Genomic DNA, 19,340 nt, shown 5'->3' with positions numbered 1-19,340 from the left:
CTTAATACAGATTCATACTACCGTAAATGACTGGTTATAAGACAATAGTGGTTTTAAGACGCAGGCAAAAATATTCGTGAAAAACTTTTAATCGTCTGCCACCATTGACCACCATGTTTGTTGACAGTGATGATTTTATTTTATTTTTCGTGAAAACAGTCATGGTTATTTTAAACCATGCAATAGTGATGCCAAGCAAAATATTCTTTGGCTGTCAGTGGTTGTATAGAACTCTTTTGTTAGATTTTTGAAACTATACAATGTTTGAGTTCACAAGGTGTAATGTTACTAGTGATAATATAACTGTTTATTAGAAATATTACATGTTTCTATAAAAAGGGTGCAGCATTGGTGCAGCAAGAATGCACTCGTGCAGAAATGTTATCTAAACCTGTGCTTTTTGAACAAATAAGTTTACATAGTTTAGTTTACATAGTTATTATACCCCCACAAACGAAGTTTGAGGGGGTATATAGGAGTGAGCTATTCGGTCAGTCGGTTGATCTGTCGGTTTTCATGGTTTCCGGACGATAACTCTTGAAAGGCTAGACAGATTTGAACAATTTTTGGTACACAGGTGTAACATCAGAAGATACAGGTCAAGTTCGATATTGGGGCTGGTGGGGCCAAGGTCATGGTCACTGTTACTAAAAATAGAAAAACGTTTTCCCGATGTTAACTCATGAAAGGCTAGACAGATTTGAACAATTTTTGGTACACAGGTGTAACATCAGAAGATACAGGTCAAGTTCGATATTGGGGCTGGTGGGGTCAAGGTCACTTTTACTAAAAATAGAAAAACGGTTTCCGGACGTTAACTCATGAAAGGCTAGTTTTTCTTGTTAGCAGTGAACTTCTAAATTACTCAACAGATTTAAAAAAAAAAAAATACATGCATGATAAAAGAAGATGCAGTGTGCAGTAACCTTAGAGTTATGGCCTCTTTTCAAAGGAATGGTTTGCCATTCCTGTGTCCAAGTGGCATTTGGGGGTATTTGTCACTCCTGTGACAGCTCTAGTTTGTAAATGTGTTCTTCACTAACAGTGTGTTGTCTAAATTTAACCGAGTCAGGAATTCTATCTTTATAAAATGGTTTAAAACAATCAGACTCAAAGTTAAACAAATTGAAGGGCAAAAGTAGTTTTTAGCTCACCTTGAGCACTTCGTTATTGTGATCGGTCTTTGTCCGTGGTCCGTCCGTCAACAATTGCTTAAAAAACATCTCCTCTGAAACTACCTGGCCAAATTCAATGAAACTTCACAGGAAGCTTCCTTGGGTGTCCCTCCAAAAAAATAGAACAAGTGGTCACGATTGATTAACAACAACAACAAGAAAATGGGCGACTTCCTGTTTTGCTTTAAAAAGCCTCTCCTCTAAAACTACCTGTCCAAATTCCATGGAACTTTACAGGAAGCTTCGTTGGATGACCCTCTACAAAAATACAACAAGGAGTCACGATTGATCAACAACAATAACAACAGCAACAACAGCAAAATGGCTGACTTCCTGTTTTAGTATAAAAAACATCAACTCTGTAACTACCACTCCAAATTCAATGAAACTTTACAGGAAGCTTCCTTGGGTGACCCTCTACTAAAATACAACAAGGGGTTATGATTGATCAACAACAACAACAACAAAATGGCCAATTTCCTGTTTTGCTTTAAAAAAAATTCTCTAAAACTACCAGTCCAAATTCAATGAAACTTTACAGGAAGCTTCCTTGGGTAACCTTCAACAAAAATACAACAAGGGGTCGCAATTGATCAACAACAACAACAATCTGGCCAACTTCCTGTTTTGCTTTATAAAACATCTCCTCTGAAACTACCAGGCCAAATTCACTAATCTTTACAGGAAACTTAATTGCATGACCCTTTACAAAAATACAACAAGGCATTGAAATTGATCAACAACAACAACAAAAATGCCGACATACTGTTTTGCTTAAAAAAAATCTCTGAAACTACCGGGCCAAATTCAATGAAACTTTACAGGTAGCTTCATTGCATGACCCTTTACAAATATAAAACAAGGCATCATCATGTTATCATATGTTTAAATTGCAACTTTTTTATTAATGCTTTATCACACAGTTGTGGCCCTTTGCTTAGGTGAGCGTTTTTGGGCCATCATGGCCTTCTTGTTTTACTCTAGTTGAGGCTACGGTAGTAAAAAAAGTATTAAAATGATTTCCAATCTTATATGGTTCAAAACAACTTTTATCAGCAATGTTCAAAACAATATTGGGAGAAGATTTTCTTTTATTACTATATATCAAAGATTTTTTAACTCTGACCACAGTTTTTCTTTGATAGTTTTTATTTGCTTCTAGCTAGTGGGATAGTGTTTCCCTATTTCATTGAGAAATATATAGAATTCCATTTATAAAATTCATGTACATATAAGTGTGTGTTTAGTTTTGATATGGATACTGAAAAATGTTATTTCTATTATAAAATTGATATTTATTGATGGTTTTTGTGTCGCCTGAAAAGACGACATATAGGGGTTACTTTTGTTGGCGGCGTCGGTGGCGGCGGCGGCGTCCGCGTCCCATTTTCGCTTGTCAGGGGTATATCTCCTAAACTATAAGTGGTATCAACTTGAAATTTCATATGTAGATAGATCTAATTGAGGGCAAGTGCAGTGCACAAGAACTGTTGCTCTTGCTTCCATATTTTTAGAGTTATTGCCCTTTGTTATTTTTCATGCTTAAAGTTTTGTCCGGGGCATATCTTGTAGAATATAAGAGTTATCAACTTGAAACTTCATATGTAGATAGATCTCATGGAGGGCAAGTGCAGTGCACAATAACAGTAACTCTTGCTGCCATATTTTTAGAGTTATTGCCCTTTGTTAATTTTCATTCTTAAAGTTTTGTCCGGGGCATATCTTGAAGAATATAAGAGGTATCAACTTAAAACTTCATAGCAAGATAGATCTCATTGAGGGCAAGTGCAGTGTACAAAAACCGTAACTCTTGCTTTCTTAGTTTTAAAGTTATTGCCCTTTGTTAATTTTCATGCTTAAAAGTTTTGTCCGGGGCATATCTTGAAGAATATAAGAGGTATCATCTTGAAACTTCATAGCTAGATAGATCTCATTGAGGGCAAGTGCAGTGCACAAGAACCGTAACTCTTGCTGCCATATTTTTAGAGTTATTGCCCTTTGTTAATTTTCATGCTTAAAGTTTTGTCCGGGGCATATCTTGAAGAATATAAGAAGTATCAACTTGAAACTTCAAAGCTAAATAGATCTCATTGAGGGCAAGTGCAGTGCACAAGAACCGTAACTCTTGCTGCCATATTTTTAGAGTTATTGCCCTTTGTTAATTTTCTTGCTTAGGTTTTGTCCGTGGCATATCTCGTAAACTATAAGAGGTATCTGATTGAGGGAAAGTGCAGTGCACAAAAACCGTGACTCTTGCATCTATATGTTTAGAGTTATTGCCCTTTGTTAATTTTCATTCTTAAAGTTTTGTCCGGGGCATATCTTGAAGAATGAAGCTTCCTTGGGTGACCCTCTACAAAAATACAACAAGGGGTCATGATTGATCAACAACAAATGCCACCTACATTTGAAAGTTAAATGGCAACATCATTTTCTATAAATGAATAAAATGCCAATCTAACAGCTATAATGTCGACAGTAAATAATTCGTCAGGCGACACATCCAACTCGCGGAGTTCTAGTTCTAGTTCTAGTTAGCTCTACTGGCCAAAGGCCAGAAGAGCTTATGCGATGGTAATGTGTACGTAGTATGTGAGTCCGTGCGTCTGTAAACAATTGCTTGTGCACACGATACAGTCTTCAGTTTTGATTGTATCTCGATGAAACTTGTACAATATCTAGATGTCCATTAGAGCTCGGTTCCTTTCGAAAACCAGCCAGATCCACCAATGCATGCCTAGATTATGGGCCTTGATAGTATAAAAAAATGCTATTTTGTAAACAATTGCTTGTGAACACGAAACAGTCTTCAGTTTTGATTGTATCTCGATGAAACTTGTACAGTTTTTAGCTCCACTGGCCGAAGGCCATGGAGCTTATGTCGTCACAGATTGTCCGTCGTGAGTGCGTGCGTGCGTGCGTGCGTAAACTTTTACTTTAAACGAAATCTCCTCTGAAACTGATAATGTTCCTTGGGTGGTCCTTTATTAATTTTGCTCAAATGGTTCTGGTCCATTGCACAATATGGCCGCCACAGCTAAAAATAGCAAAATCTTTAAACGACATCTCCTCTGAAACGGATAGGCAGATTTTGATGAAACTTGACAGAATTGTTCCTTGGGTGGTCCTTAACCAAAATTGCTCAAATGGTTCCGGTCCGCTGCACAACATGGCTGCCAGGGCAAAAAAATAGAAAAACCTTTAAAGAACATCTTCTCAGAAACCGATGATCAGATTTTGATGAAACTTAACAGAAATGTTCCTTGGATGGTCCTTTATCAAATTTGCTTCAATGGTTTCGGTCCACTGCACAAGATGGCCCCCAGAGGTAAAAATAGAAAAACCTTTAAACGACTTCTCCTCAGAAACCGATGATCGTATTGCAATGAAACTTGACAGAAATGTTACTTGGGTAGTCCTTAACCAAAATAGCCCAAACAGTTCTGGTCTGCTGCACAACATGGGCACCAGAGCTAAGAATAGAAAAAACGTTAAACTACATCTTCTCAGAAACCGATTATCAGATTTTGATGAAACTTTACATAAATGTTCATCGGGATGCCCTTTAACCAAAATTGCCCAAATGGTTCCGGTCCGCTGCACAACATGGCTGCGAGAGTTAAAAATAGAAAAACCTTTAAGGACTTCTCGTCTGCAGTCTTCACGAAAAACATTTTAACCTACTAGCCAGTTGGACTAGCATAATGGCATATTTTACTACACACATTATAAAACTGTATGCTTGAGGTAAATACCTATTTCAATTGAGCAGCTTGCAGTTTGAGTAAACATTTCTTTATTATGATGCTCATGCAGTGATAGGGAGTGACATCCTTCTGTTGGGAATAGTGCTCCTTGTTTTTCAGAACCTATGGGTACTATGTAAAAACAAAAGGCATCTTGCTTGAATAGACTGTAATAATATCAACATGGTTAGAAAAGAAATGCCATGCTTTAATAGCTTTGATTACATTTTACTACTGAATTACCTCCCTTTAATAGAAAAAAAAATAATGTCTTAATTTTTCACCTATAGCATCTTTAAATAATTTTTAAACAATAATAATTTATGAGTAAACATATAAGCATAAAGTTCTCACAAAAAGATCAATTTAAAAACCTTACATTTATACATAGGAAAGTATATATAGACTGAACATTAATTTTCGTTTAAGTGACATTCTGAAAGTTTATGAAACAGCTATTTTTAGTAACTTAAATGGCCGAAAAGTGTAAGTGAAACACCAAGTCGATTCTATCTCGTCAGTTCTTGTTCAGGTTAGAATTTTGCTTCATAATCTATTCAGATTAAATGTTAACCGATGATCAGATTTTGATGAAACTTGACAGAAATGTTCCTTGGGTGGTCATTAACCAAAATTTGTTAAATGGTTCCAGTCCACTGCACACCATGGCTGCCAGAGCTAAAAAATAAAAAAAACTTTATACGACTTGTCGTCGAAACCGATGACCTTTTTTCGATAAAACTTGACAGAAATGTTTGTTTGGTGCTCCTTTACTCAAATTGCCCAAACCGCCCATGCATGCCTAGATTATGGGTCTTGAAAGTATAAAAGAATGCTATTTTTAGCTTAGTCTATTTTTAGCCAAGTCTGCATGAGCGAGGTCTATTTTTAGCCAAGTTTACAGGTAAAGTCACAATTGCTTGTGAATGTTTGTTCAAATTATGCCCATGGGGTCATTACTGGCCATGCCCCCGGGTTCACAGGTTTGGTATACTTAAGGTTTGTTAACACTCTAGAGTTCACATTTATGATTGTATCTTCATGAAAGTTGGTCAGAATGTTTATATTAATAATCTTTAAGTCAGGTTTAAATCTGGGCCATTTGCGGTCAAAAACTAGGTCACCAGGTCAAATCATAGGAAAAGCTTGTTAGCACTCTAGAGGTGACATTTATGAGTTTATGTTCATGAAACTTAGTCAGAATGTTTATATTGATTAGCTCTAGGCCAAGTTTGAATCTGGGTCATGTGTGGTCAAAAACTAGGTCACCAGGTCAAATGAAAGGAAAAGCATGTTAGCACTCTAGAGGCCACATTTATGACCATATGTTCATGGAACTTGATCAGAATGTTATTGTTGATGATCTTTAGGTAGAGTTTGAAACTGGGTAATCAGTGGTCAAAAACCAGGCCACTAGGTCAAATCATAGAAAAACTTAAACACGTAACGTAAACACTGTAGAGGTTACATTCTCTCTTTAATCACCATGAAACTATGTCAGAATGTTTGTGTCACTGGGAAGGATCTAAGTAATATATTTTTTAATTCCAGCAGGTATAAATGTTTTGATTCCATACCTCATGATTATATTTGGATGTGAATGAGATGTGAAACCCAAATCTTTAGTCCTGTTTGGCACCATATAACCTGAATTGGTATGCGGTAAAGCCCATATAACCAATTCACCATCTTACTTTAACTTATATGATCTAAAGTAGCTGAAATGAAGATGATCCTTTAAAATTGTCGTCTAAGGCTGATTGGGAAGAGTTTTGTCCCTTTGCCCTCGCCCTGAAAACACTTATTTCACACTTGAATTGGATCAGGTGAGCGATACAGGGCCCTCTTGTTTATTAAATTTTCATTTTTAGATGAATTGGGATACAGTTACCTAGTGTCAGATATTTTTAGAACTTTTTATTTAGAAAGAGTTTATGGTGGACTTTACATGGGTTTGCATTTGCCCTTAGGGTCAAGGTTTAGGTCACAGTTACTAAAAATAGAAAACAACAACAGTTGAAACTGAATCTCACAACGAAGGCTGAAGTTCTTCTGTCAATCATTGAAAACCTTGTTTCGTGGCATTGCAGCATTTCTTGTTAACTTTTTATTTGACATTTTTTATTCATTTTGAAAGGAACACATTACATCATTATTGTATTCGTTTTTAAGGCATAGCGGCATATAGTCAAGTGGGCTGTTAAGACATCGCTTGTTCACATATACTAGAAGACTGTGAAGTAAATGTATCAATAACAGGTATTGATAAAGTATCCACATATTTCACCTCTGGGTTGGATGGTTGGTATCAGTACCCGCACAGGATGTTAACCCTTTAGCACATGTAAACGAGTCCCTTAGGGCATGCATACACATATGGCCAACTCTGTCGACTATCGCATTGACCGCATTTCAAATGGGTCATTTTTAAATTTTGCAAGTTTCTTTTGTAAACAATATCCCAGATGTTTATAAAAGTAATGTAAAGCATAATTGGTATTGAATTTCGGTTGGAAATATATCGCCAAATAAAATAAGGTGTTTATTTCATACTGCCAATCAAAGGTTTTTCTTTCCACTATGACATAAATTCAGCATTCAAACTAATTAAGTCTATAATAATTATAATCCCCTTCAAAGAAGAGGGGGTATATTGCTTTGCACATGACGGTCGGTCAGTCTGTTGGTGAAACAAAGCTAATCCAAGTGATAACTCAACAATTCCTGGATGTATACTCATCCAACCTGACATGAAGGTTGGGCCTGACCAAAAGATGACCATTAATGATTTTTGGAGTCATCGGGTCAAAGGTCAAGGTCACAGTGACCTTTAATAGTAAAAGGTTGTCAAAGCTTGTCCAAGTGATAACTCAACAATGCCTACACCTATGGTCATCAAACTTGACAGGAGGCTGGGCCTCACCAGTAGGTAACTCAACAATGCATACACCTATGGTCATCAAACTTGACATGGAGGCTGGGCCTGACCAGTAGATGACCCCTATTGATTTTGTTGGTCATTGGTCAAGGTCACATAAACCCCTATTGATTTTAGGGATAATCGGGTCAAAGGTCAAGGTCACAGTGACCTTGAACACAAACTCAGCAATTCCTGGACCTATGGTCATCAAACTTGACATGAAAGTTGGGCCTGACCAGTAGATGACCCCTATTGATTTTAGGGGTCATCAGGCCAAAGGTCAAATTCACAGTGACCTTTAACGTGAAACGGTTAACAAAGCTTCTCTGAGTGACATCTCCACAATGCCTAGACCTATGATCATCAAACTTGACATGGAGGCTGGGCATGACCAGTAGATGACCCCTATTGATTTTAGGAGTCATCGGGTCATTGGCCTTCTACCGGAGGTTAAGGGGGCTGCTACAGGCTCCCTTACGGATCCAGGGCAGCGCCCTTTTTGGGGTTCAGAAGCTCATGGGGGTTTAAGCATTTTAAGAGCTTAGATTGCATTTAATTAGCACATTTTCATGCAATAACAAAATATTTTATTGTAGAAGAAGCACAAGTTATTAGCAAATTGTTTTTCTATTGACAATATATGAGCAAGTATATAAATTAAAAAAATGTAAATGTTGCAAAATAGTGACATACATGAATATGTTGATTTCTGTCTAATGCCTGCATACAATAGTGTCATAGAATTCAAAAATACAATAATAAAATAAATGTAAACTCAAAGAAATATACATGGTCAGACTTAGGCCATACTATCCTAATAAAAATTTGTCTACTCTTTGCTCCAGCCATCTTCTTGGAAGCCTTGTCAAATGGGATGTAATTTTATTTATTTGTAAGCATACCCAAATGTCTTCTCTTAATCTTTTTTGACACTTTTCAACCCTCCAGAATGCAGCATTTGTAGCAATTACAAAATTGCAACACAAAACCGAAAGCAAATATATTTTTTTAGCACGCAAATGTCAGTACAAAATTTGCATATCACGTGACGTTCCGACTACCTAAAATTCTATGATTTGCATTTTTAAACTAACATGTTAATCACACTTCAACAAAGCTGTTGAGCTAAATATTAAAATTGTTTTTGCTAATATGAGACATTATAGTTAAAGCATTGTTAATCCGTGAAAGCAATAAAACTCTGCAATAATTAACCAGATGTTGACTGGGCCCTGACTGCATGCCCAAATTATCGGATTTGTTATCACACCAGTGGATGTGCTTGATTTATTACAGTAACAGAATTGAGTATCATGCAGGCCTCATGGGCGCCGCTTACATTATTTTAAGAAAAAAAATCTAAAATAATCCTTGTCGCCATCAATTTGAAAAATTGTCGCCACTTTTGTGATTTTGTCGCAGCGGTTAGCCTGGTCATAGGACAAGGTCACAGGGCCTTGAATGCGAAAAGGTTGTTCGAGTAATAACTCGACAATGCCTGCACCCATGGCCCCCTAACTTGACTTTTGGGTTGGGCTTGACCAGTAGATGACCCCCTTTGGTCACTGACCTTCATCGTAAAAAGCTTGTCTGTGTAATAACTCAACAATGACTTCACCCATGGCCCTCAAATTTAACATTGTTCATGACCCCTATGGATTTGAGGTAATAGAGTCAAAGGTTAAGGTCATAAATCCTATTTATCTTTAAAATTTATGTCATATTCACTTATTCCCTGCTGCCAAGAGGATACATTTTTATCTGCAAATATCAGTCATCATCTGAACATGATTAAAAACTGTACCTTCTATACTCTTTGAATGTTCATAATCTTATAACTACCTCAAAGGCATCCAATGTCTATGACAAATCAGCTGTCATTTCAATCAATGCATATTTCATTCAATTGTCCAAATAATCTTGACAAGATGGCACTCAGGGGGCATGATGGTTGACCAACATCTTTTGTTTAAGATTAAATTTTGAATTTTAAAAAACAATAGAAATAATATTATGTCGCTGGGAATATTATGAATAAATTTGATGTGAAGGTGCATAGATGTATAGTATAGTTCCGGTCGTAAAATAGGTCAGCAAACAAACATGTAGTCTGTCCTTTTGGCAAATTTGCCAGGCCAAATTATTCATACCTTAAATATCGGTTGTCGACTTCTTTGTCCGAAAGGTCCATTTTGATGAAGGGGTCATAAATAGGTACAGACACCCTGGGACTCGATCAATTTGCTTGATGACACAGGACATTCTTGCCATATTTCTGTGTATTATACTCTGGAACATCAATTGTCAGCCTTTTAATTTCGGAAATGGGTCTTTGTTTATGATGAGGGTTATAAAATTTAGATCGATCCAAGCATTTTTTTACCTATTGATTAAATGAATTTTCAAAGTAATGGTACAAGTCCATCTTCGAAATGCATTTACAGATGAAATGAAATAATGTAATATCTTATCATTGACACCATTCATTAGATAATTTAATTGTCTGTAAATAAAAATTCACATTAAAAGATTTGGCCATAATTATTGCGTGTAATATTGATCTAAAGGTCATACTAGTATATCAATTTGCCAGATTTGTCCAATATTCCTTAAAAGAGCTTATACAATAAGGACTGCTTATCAGTAAATTGGCTATTAACAGGGAGGTCTTATCTAGCCACTTGCTTATGTGCTAAAGGGTTAAAGAAAATATTAAGGAATGGGCCCATAGTTCCTGCTGATTTGTATGCTGAGCTAAATGCCAGACTATACCATTTGCTTAGATTTTCTATTCTGAATATATCCCTATATTTCAGCTCCAGTATTGTACCTGTACAGGCTGGGGATGTAAAGGAGAAAAAGGAGGGGGCCATAGTGCCTGGACGTGTCATGCGCCGAGCAAAACACCAGACCAGTTCACAGACCAGCTATGAAGGTATGCCCCAATTTGGCCTTATTTTGGTAGTGCACTCATTCTGATGTTGTGAGTGAAAGTTAAGTCAAGCTTGAGGTTAATATTGTAAGCTCTTTAGGCGGTGTGTTAGAGGACATAAAATAGGAAAAGCTTGTTAGCACTCTAGAGGTCACATTTATGATTGTATGTTCATGAAACTTAGGCAGAATACTTAGGCAGAATGTTTATATTAATTAGCTCTAGGCCTAGTTCGAATCTGGGTCATGTGCAGTCAAAAACTAGGTCACCAGGTCGCAGCGATGTTACCCAAAGGTCGGATTGTGTTAAACATAACGGACACTATATAAAATCATTTTCTTGAAAAAGCACTGCTGCTCTTCATATGTTATGAAGAATAAATGTCGCATGTGTCAGGTTCAAATTAAAGGAAAGGCTCGTTAACACTCTAGAGGTCACATTTATAAAGGTTTCTTCATGAAAGTTGGTCAGAATGTTAACATTAATTATCTCTAAGTCAAGTTTAAAACTGGGTCATGTGCAGTCAAACACTAGGTCATAAGGTCAAATCATAGGAAAAGCTTGTTAGTACTCTAGAGGTCACATTTATGACTGTATCATCAGGAATCTTGGTCAGAATGATAATATTGATTACCTCTAGGCCAAGTTCGAATCTGGGTCATGTGCAGTCAAAAACTAGGTCACCAGGTCAAATTTAAGAAAAAGCTTGTTAACACTCTAGAGGTCACATTTATAACTGTATCTTAATGACAGGTGGTCAAAATGTTTATATTAGTAATCTCTAAGTCAAGTTTAAATCTAGGTCAATTGTGGTCAAAATCTAGGTCATTAGGTCAAATTATAGGAAAAGCTTGTTAGCACTCTAAAGGTGACATTTATGACTTTATGTTCATGAAACTTAGTCAGAATGTTTATATTGATTAGCCTTAGGCCAAGTTCGAATCTGGATCATATGCGGTCAAAAACTAGGTCACCAGGTCAAATTTAAGGAAAAGCTTGTTAACACTCTAGAGGTCACATTTATAAATGTTTCTTTATGAAAGTTGGTCAGAATGTTTATATTAATAATCTCTAAGTCAAGTTTAAATCTGTGTCATGTGCGGTCAAAATCTAGGTCATTAGGTCAAATCATAGGAAAAGCTTGTAAGCATTTTAGAGGTCACATTTATGACTGTATGTCCATGAAACTTAGTCAGAATGTTTATAGTGATTAGCTCTAGGCCAAGTGTGAATCTGGGTCAAGTGCGGTCAAAAACTAGGTCACCAGGTCAAAAATAGGAAAAGTATTAACACTCTAGAGGCAACGTCACTTACTTGTTTGTTTACATTGGTTGTGACCTGTGGTGCCCCTATGTGAACCCCTTTAAAGTCATGTGATTCCCCAACCTGGCATTGATAACTTATGAAAACTTAATTTAAATTTGTTAATTCGTTTTGACACTACAAAACCATGCAATAATCTCTGCTTTTCAAACAAAGATGCGTGAAAAACAAATGGAGCTACTTGTGCAAACTCTTCCTGAAATGTGAAAGCCCTTTTGCAGGTATATTTTAATATCAATCAACTTATTTTTAAAAATGCTTTTACAAACACACAATATACCTTATTATGAAGTTTGAGGAATAAGATTATCAATCGGGTGAAAGCCTTTCTGCGAGCAGGGTACAATAAACAATCTTCTATTTGTACCAACTGTACCCGTTAAAATACCTGCCTATCATGATAAGCTGCATCACGGCGATAAGCCGCATTGCAGAGATCTGCCGTTTGCATGTTTCCAGAAGTAGTACACTTTAGCAGCAGATGAATGCTGATAAATGTGATACAGGCACCACTGTGTTGGCTACCATGGAACATATCCCCACAATTTATGGCGATGATGCAATCTTTCCCGCAAAGGCAATGTTTTTTGGGGGCAAAATAGCATGGTTGGGAGTGTATCTCAATTACAATTGATAAGAATTAATTTAATACTTCACACAATTGTTCAAAATTATGTAACTTTTCATATCTTCCTATATAATCAAAAATTATGGCCCTTTATGGAATTAGAAAGTTTTTAGAGCAACTTGCTATTTTAACTCAGATCTCCAATACCATTCTCCAATTCAATGGACTTCATAACTCATACAATTGTTCATGACCTTCACACAATTAAGTAACACAAGTCCATGTTATCCTAAATACAAATTATGGACTTTGATTGACTAAGGAAGTTGTAAAATTTTGCCATCAAGTTGTGATCTTTACCTACATTTCAATACTGTTTGTTCTATTTACTTGATGCTTTGCACAGTTATCTGAATTCATTTCTAAGCGGGGTATAGTCACAGTGGATCACCGTACACCGGATATAGTAGCCCTAGGGAAACATAAACAGTGCAATATGGCAATATTTATGTGAACTACTGGTAAATTTTTACATTACATTTCTGCTAATTGTTAATTTTAAATGATATTAAATATTCATTGTTGTTGTCAGATGTTTTAACCAACATGCGATAAGTCCCAGATTTGTTTATGTATCAAGGACAACTCGTTTTTGAAACGTAAGAGATCGCTCAAAACGTCAATCTCTGATTTCAAGTTGAACTGTACAATAACATAAAAAAAATTAACTGTTCGAATTATTCATTTTCTTAAAAGTTAGTTATATGCCAAATTTTGTCTGTGAAAAGTTGCTCCTTATTAAGATACAGCCTTGATAGGTTCACATTATATGGACTGGATATAGTATTTTTGTGTATGGGTTTAACCGTACACTAGAAAATAGTGTTATCGTGGATAGTAGTATACTGATTGTCATAGTTGTAGTAATTAATGTTTTTAAACGCATTAAACATTACACATTTAAAGATGCACTCTAATACATCCACATAAGATTTAGCACAATAAATACTATTGTTTTAATATTCCAAGAAGGATGCAGTGCTCCAGCCAGGATTTGAAAAGTGCAGGGTGAAGTTTTGAAAAAGGCAAGCTTCATGAGTCACGTAGGGGCGATGGGGGTGGGTGTGGGAGAGGTCCACCCCTATCACAAGGGGGATTTTGGAGGGCCTCCCCCTAGAATTTGTTTTGTTTTCATACTCAATTCAAATCATTTCCCATAACTTCAAGACATTAACAAAATGTTGTTTTCTCTCAATATTTAGAAGGGTGTGTTTGAATATCAAAATTAAATCTTTTTGTCTGTGGTACTCAGCTGACTGTATTTGTCTGGAGTCTTCTTTAGTGCAATGTCACATTTTTCTCTTAAAAATCATGTAAAATGTGAAGAAAAAAACAAAGACAGTTAAACTTTTGAAACAATCATAATGACATAAAAACACAAAAAACAAATATGTTGGGGACAAATCTTAGTTTAGTACGATCAGGATTGGGTACGAATGTTACATTCAGTCTGGCTGTTATTTAATTGTCTTTGGTAAAATGATGTGTAATACGCTGACTTTTTAGAATGAAATGACATTAAAAATCACTGCCCTTGCTTAAAGAATCACTTAAAAAACATAGAACATTGATAAAATAACTCCGAAATTCGTACTGACAAAATGGCGGTTTCGACAATTTTTGACATGATCGTAGAACATGATAGGTAAACGCTACATTAAGCATCAAAATATTTTTGTGGGTTACAAAGAAATTTTCATAAGTATTTTTCAAATAAACTTTAAAAACATTTACTGAAAAAGAGGTGTATTTGATTGTGTTAGCGCCACCTTTCCTATGTTTACAAATCAGCATTGACCATCTGCTCCAAATCCACAATGTTTAAAATGGCGAGTCTCATCTATACAATACAATTAACAATTATTTAAAAGGTTTAATTGTGCTTAACAACATTTTTCACCATCCCTTTGCATTTTCTTTTGCATTTTACAAACTTTAATCATGGAATGAATGAATTCTCAATGTATATATATTCCGATTGGCTGACATTCAATAGTTCCGCCTTCTGGTGATGTTTCACTATTTGGCTCTACCTAATTATCGATTAGAAGATGACTGATTATGAATACAAAGGTCGTCTGCTCATTACACAAAAACACAATAAGCTGTCATATGACACGGACAAGGCACATGGGAAGATGAAATGGAAGTACGGCAATTGGGCAGCATGGTGACACCTAGTGGGAACACTATTATCATAAGTATTCCGTAATTTGTCTCAATTATGACAAAGGATTAAGGCCAGCCGATCTTTCGTGATGATTTCAATAGTAAAAAGGCACTAACAGGATAGATGGTGCTTAAAGAGCATTTGTGAAAAAGGTATAAAAAGGGGCATGGGCGGACCGCCCTCAAAAACAGCTAGCTGGAGCACTGGGATGAATACAAGTAAAAAATGATTGTTCTCACGAAGGATACCTTGTTTAATTTGAAAGAAATGTGCATAAAACACGGTATTCAGACATGTGAACCTTTGGCAATGACAGAGAGGTAGATTTAGGTCTCAAAAGTGGTAGATCGAGTTCAAAAGCAGTAGAATTTCTAATTCCTTTAATAACATACATGCCATAACATCAGGCAATAATGTGAAGTGAAACCACAGTATGTGAGTGAAACTGAATGTAAAGAAACAACTCTGCAAGGGTGAAATGACTGTTTAAAAAAGGTTTGATAAATGCCAAAAGGAAACCTTAACAATAAGTGATCAATTAATTTGAAGTAATGATCAAAGGCAAAGAAATTTTACTATTTTGGAAAAGGAAGAAATTAAGCAGAATTTTTTAAAAGACTTTGGAGGAAGTTAAATTTAATTTACAGTATTATGGTATGACATGACAGTGTATCATAAGAATATGATAGATCATGACATGAAATAATTCTGTATAATGAAAAAGTTAGAGGTTTTCATGGCAAAATATATCCTTTCTGCTACCATAGCCGCCTAATGCGGACCCTAAATTCGGGTGTCCCCATTACCTCTATCATTCACCGGCGAACTACCACAGCAGTGTAAACCGTACTCAAATTTTCGGCTTCTGATTACCGCTATTGTACAGCGTGGGAATACCGCTTATTTTTATAATCTTGTACATGTTTTGCTAAAAGCAGAGACTTAAATCTAACAATTAAAATGCGTTAGCAATTGGGTAAAATGTTTATCAATTTCTAAACAGTACAAATTTATAACACAATTAAAGAAATTAATTACAAACATTATATAATACATAAAATTATATAACATAACACCCTTATAAATCAAGTTTGCATTTCACGAATAAGTGACATATACATTATCCCTAATTAGGTAATGTTCTAGTGAAAATGTACATTTTTCCTTTTACTTAAACCCTTTAATAGACACATTAATACAATAAAATGCATTTTATTGTTTTTATTATGTAACGGCACTTTAAATATTCACTTATTAATAAATATGACATATCGGCATAACTACGCTCTGGTTGACTTCGGAAAAATACAAAACTGTCATTAATACACTACGGATATGATGATTTTGAACAAATGTAGGAATAACCGTAGGAATGACCATCATCAGTAGGTAAACGCACATGCAAAACAGCGCAATGGTAATCCTGTGATATGTAGGTTGTGGTAATTTTCATCTTCGGTATTGGCTACTTTTTAATGTTTATAAAACTACTATAGGCGAGTTTTGTAGATAGGAATTACTTCTTTTAACAATTTGTTAGGTACATAAAGGATAATATTATGCATTAATACACTCTGGTAGTTCTAGTACAAACACTTCAGGTATATGTTTTTCAAAATTGCCGGAGACGTTTAAAGTGACACTCTTATTCAAAATCAATACATAAACATGTATAACAATCATCAATTTTGACTGATAAACCTTTACCTACTTACTAAATAATGCATTTATGGAAAATATTAATTGCTGATAACAAGATTGTAACCGTGCATTTAAAAGCAAAAAGTGCTCAAATAATAAATGAATGGTGAATGCTAAAATATTTACTGGGGTTTACCATAGTCTCAGGAGGTAAAAATACTGTTTTATGCTCATTTCTTTCAAATTAAACTCGGCATCCTTCATAAGAACCATTGTTTTCGGCATTGATTCATCATTTTTGGAATATTAAAACATTATTATTAATTGTGGTAAATCTTATTTGGGAGTAAGAGTGCTATATTTAATCTTGGAATTATACCACATGATTGTGCATGCATAGATACCCTATGGCAGTTTTAACTTTTGTAGTAACTCGATATTTATGTCTGTTGTTTTCCTCATAAATACGCTACGGCTAGTATTTGATATTTCTAAAACAGCAATTTTGTACTACAGTAGTAGAGAAAGGTTTTCCAAAATATTTCAAAAGTACAATGCTTAAAAAGATGTTTGTAAGGCAACGTTGCGAAATGTTTTTATTATTTCAATAATATTATGCATGTGTTTGGATTAAATTGAAAAAAATCCACATGAACACTCTGGAATGCCATGTGTGACTAAACTATGTATGTATAAATACGCTATTTTAGCCGTGCTTAATTTTAATGCAGGCATCACATTATTGTACATTGTTGTACAGTTTTCCAGGCACGTGTCATTCCATGTAAAATTCAGTAATAAAACAAAAAGTGAAAATTATGATTTAAGTGGTGTAACAATGTTTGTGTCTCTAGTTCATTGTTGTTTGGGTCCTTGACGTGTACCCCTTAACAGGGCCTATTTTTTACTGTTCAACTAATGGGCTTGTCCCTGTAGTTTTCATTCTTTATACATATTTTTGTTTATTTTAGTATTTACACATGCATAGAGTGATTACAAAACAATATGTTTTTTTATCAAATAAATCAGAAAGGAATTAAAATAACAATTCTCTATCATAATATTTTACACATATGTTCATTCATTTCCCATATAAATGTATACTTATAGGACTAAAATCCAAATACGGATTCACAATTCATTCATACATCAAGGTTATAAACTGTATATATCATTTATTTACATCATAGGAACTTTAGGAATACATAGGGATAAAATCAAACATGACGAAAATCAATAATGATAATAATTTTTCTCCTATCAACAAAGAACACATGTACATAATTATATAATAGATAAACATAGACCAAAACATAAATCAAAGTATTTGACTGTAACTATTATATTGCTAAAAATGTCGCAAGATTTGTCACGGGAAACAACACCAGTATAATCACAGCATACGATTAACGAAACAGCAACAGATTCTAGTGGAGTTTCTGGTGCAATGCAATATCATCGGAATGTAAAAAGAAATCACATATTGATGAATATTTGTTAAAAAAACACGTTGTTAGCGACAATTCCATTGCATACGTGTAATTTCGAAAAATATGTCCTCATTTTAAACATTAAAACAAACATTATTCGTCCCTTCAGGAACAAAAGGTTGACACATGAACAACATTTTGTTATGATTATTTCATCAATACTATATTGAAAATTTATTTTAATACATGATTGATCTAAACGGCGCTTTCTTGTACTAGACTCTGAAATTCAAGATGTGCCATTAAACAGTAGAAATAATTTAATGTATGCATTTTCATGAACTTCAGAGGCCGTTCATTGCTTCGATATAAGGGTCATTTCAAAATGCAATTATATAAAAAACATATATTTTTGGAAATGTTTTACATACATGAGTTGTTGTTTTGAGGACAAGTTAAAAAATGTCGCTTGTTTGTTTGGATTTCCTTATACGTGTGCTATGCCCCAGGGGTCGACACTAACCATTTTTCCAAGGGATCCCGAAGGGACACCAACATTTGAAATCAGGTGTCCCTTCCTGAAATTAGGAGTCCCTTCCATTTTTTACATTTTTTTCATTACTTAACCTGTTTTAATAATAAATCTAACATGCACATACAGTGTCTTTTAAACACCATATTATACATGTTTTCAACAGCATGTAATGACACGTTAATAGTACAGTGTCAGACATATGAACCTCTGGCGATGGCAAGAGGAAGATATGGGTCTCCAGTGCTCCAGCTAGCCCGTTTTTCAATGGCGCAGCGCCCGTGCCCCTTTTCTTACCGCCCTGCCCCCTTTTTGAGTAGTGCCCTTTTCACAAATGCTCTATTAGCCCCAAATATCCCGTTAGTGCCCTTTTTACTATTGAAATCATTATAAAAGATTGACAGCCCTTAATCCGCTGTCATAATTGAGACAAATTACGTAATGCTTATGATAATAGTGTTCCCGCTAGGTGTCACCATGCCCCCATTGATTGCTTAAAATATGCCGTACTGCCCTTTCATCTTTCCATGTGCCTTGACCAAGTCATATGACAGCTAATTGTGTATTTGTGTAGTGAGCAGACGACCTGTGTATTCATAATCGGTCATCTACTAATCCGATAATTAGGAAGAGCCAAATAGGGAAACATCGGCAGGAGGCGTGCCTATTGAATGTCAGCCAATCAGAATATACATTGAGAACTCGTTCAACCAATGATGAAAGTTCGTAAAATGCGATAGAAAATGCGAAGGGATGGTGAAAAATGTTGTGAAGCACAATTAAATCTTTTAAAATAATTGTTTATTGTATTGTACAGACGAGACTTGCCATTTTCAACGTTGT

The 19,340-nt window shown here is 35.3% G+C and overlaps 1 protein-coding gene across 1 annotated transcript in view; it reads left to right on the top strand.

The window, feature by feature from the left end:
- LOC128243287 (N-terminal EF-hand calcium-binding protein 1-like) overlaps positions 1–19,340 on the top strand; it is a 68,254-nt gene that overhangs the window by 12,768 nt on the left and 36,146 nt on the right. Inside the window, exon 5 of the mRNA XM_052960963.1 lies at positions 10,658–10,776. Coding sequence (XP_052816923.1) covers positions 10,658–10,776 — 119 coding nt within the window. The remainder of the gene's footprint in view (positions 1–10,657; positions 10,777–19,340) is intronic.

This window comes from Mya arenaria, chromosome 8, assembly GCF_026914265.1.
Source record: "Mya arenaria isolate MELC-2E11 chromosome 8, ASM2691426v1".
NCBI classification, from domain to species: domain Eukaryota; kingdom Metazoa; phylum Mollusca; class Bivalvia; order Myida; family Myidae; genus Mya; species Mya arenaria.
This window is presented reverse-complemented; position numbering and strand designations above follow the sequence as displayed.